At 62.0% G+C, this 1880-nt stretch overlaps 1 protein-coding gene across 1 annotated transcript in view; it reads right to left on the bottom strand.

The window, feature by feature from the left end:
* Window positions 1–1880, bottom strand: part of PIK3C2B (phosphatidylinositol-4-phosphate 3-kinase catalytic subunit type 2 beta) — a gene marked incomplete at its 5' end in the record, with an annotated part of 23026 nt that overhangs the window by 10015 nt on the left and 11131 nt on the right. The window contains one exon of the mRNA XM_031065107.1: window positions 933–1055. Within this exon, the coding sequence (XP_030920967.1) occupies window positions 933–1055 (123 nt within the window). The remainder of the gene's footprint in view (window positions 1–932; window positions 1056–1880) is intronic.

The following is a 1880-nucleotide window of genomic DNA, read 5'->3' as shown; positions in this document are numbered from 1 at the left end:
CTCGGGGGGGCAGGGACAGGCTTGGGGTGCCAGGGATGGGCTCGGGGTGGTGGGGATGGGCTCGGGGTGGTGGGGATGGGCTCGGGGTGTCAGGGATGGGCTCAGGGTGCCAGGGAAGGGCTCAGGGTGCAGGGGATGGGCTCGGGGTGGTGGGGATGGGCTCGGGGTGCCATGGACAGGCTGGGGGTGTTGGGGATGGGCTCAGAGTGCTCTCCCAGTCCCCTCCTCAGATGCCTCAGGAGAGCCCGGCCCTCCAGCCGCCTTTTCTGCTGGCACCGGGGTGTCCTTGGAGGTCCCTGGAAGTCCCTAAAATCCCTGGAAGTCCCTGAAGTCCCGGCCCCCCCGCAGGTCTGGGGACAGCCAGCTGGAGCTGTGGCAGCTCTGGGCAGCCCGGCTGCGCTCTCTGCCCCACGCAGGTGACCGCAGGGCCAGGGCCCTCCATGGGGAGCCCCGCCGGGCACTGACCTTGCTCCACAACCCCAGGGGGAGCCGCCTGGGACCCCCGGGGCTGGGATTCCTCTCTGCCGCTCCCAAGGAGCTCGGGGTGGCAGCTACATGCCGCGGGAAGGACGGACGGGGAAGGATCCCCGGGGAAGGATCCCAGGGCTCGCCGGTGTCCCGCCGCTGTCCCTGTCCTTGGGGGCACCGGCGCTGTCTAAAATTATCCCGTCCCATCCCCACCTCCCGGGCCGCTGCGGATGCCAGGCATGGCGAGGGCTCAGCACGGCCTCCCCGCCTGCTCCCGGAGCTATTTTGGGAGCAGATCCCCTTTCCCGGGGGTTGCTATTTCCGGGCGATGACACAAAAACTTCCAACACACTCACCCCCCCCCAAAAAAAAAATAAAAAAGGCGCGGAGGAGAGGAGGAGCAGGGGAGGATGATGGTGAGGATGATGAAGGCAGAGTGGGTGGGATCCAGCCCGCGGCCTTACTGCTGGTCCCAAATGATGAGGTGGAAGAGGTATTTGTAGACGTGGGCCTTCCTGGTGAGCAGGGGGCTGCACAGCTCCTTGCCGCCGTGGCTGAGGGAGCACGAGAGGTAGAAATCTTCATAACTGCGGGAGAAACGCCAAATGAGCCGGGTGAGGCCACCCGAGCCCCTAAATCCTGTCCTGAGGATGGGAACGGGGTGGTGGGGCTTTATTCGGGCCGCCAGAACCCCTAAATCCTGCCCCAAGGATGGAAAAGGTGTGGGGCCTTACCTGGATTACCACAACTCCTAAATCTTGCCCTGAGGGTGGGAAAGGAGTGGGGCTTTACCTGGGCCACCAGAACCCCTAAATCCTGCCCCAAGGATGGAAAAGGTGTGGGGCTTCACCTGGATAACCAGAGCCCCTAAATCCTGCCCCAAGGATGGGAAAACCCAGATCATCAGAACCCCTAAATCCTGTCCTGAGGATAGAAAAGAGGAGGGCTTTACCCAGGCCACCAGAACCCCAAAATCCTTCCCTGAGGATGGGAAAACCCGGATCATCAGAACCCCTAAATCCTGCCCCAAGGATGGGAAAGGAGTGGGGCTTTACCTGGATCATCAGAACCCCTAAATCCTTCCCCAATGATGGGAAAACCTGGATCATCAGAACCCCTAAATCCTGTCCTGAGAATGGGAAAGGAGTGGGGCTTTATCCAGGCCACCAGAACCCCGAAATCCTTCCCTGAGGAGAGAGGGGTGAGGCTTTACCCAGATCATCAGAACCCCTAAATCCTTCCCTGAGGAGGAAGGGAAAACCCGGATAACCAGAGCCCCTGAATCCTGCCCCTAGGGTGGGAAAGGGGGACAGAACAGGGACAGAACAGGGACAGAACGGGGGCAGAACGGGGCCATTTCCCCCCTCCCGATGTCCCCAGCACCATATGGCACGGCGCATTCCGGCACACGG

This window comes from Geospiza fortis, unplaced genomic scaffold (assembly GCF_000277835.1).
Source record: "Geospiza fortis unplaced genomic scaffold, GeoFor_1.0 scaffold71, whole genome shotgun sequence".
In the NCBI taxonomy this organism is placed as follows: domain Eukaryota; kingdom Metazoa; phylum Chordata; class Aves; order Passeriformes; family Thraupidae; genus Geospiza; species Geospiza fortis.
This window is presented reverse-complemented; position numbering and strand designations above follow the sequence as displayed.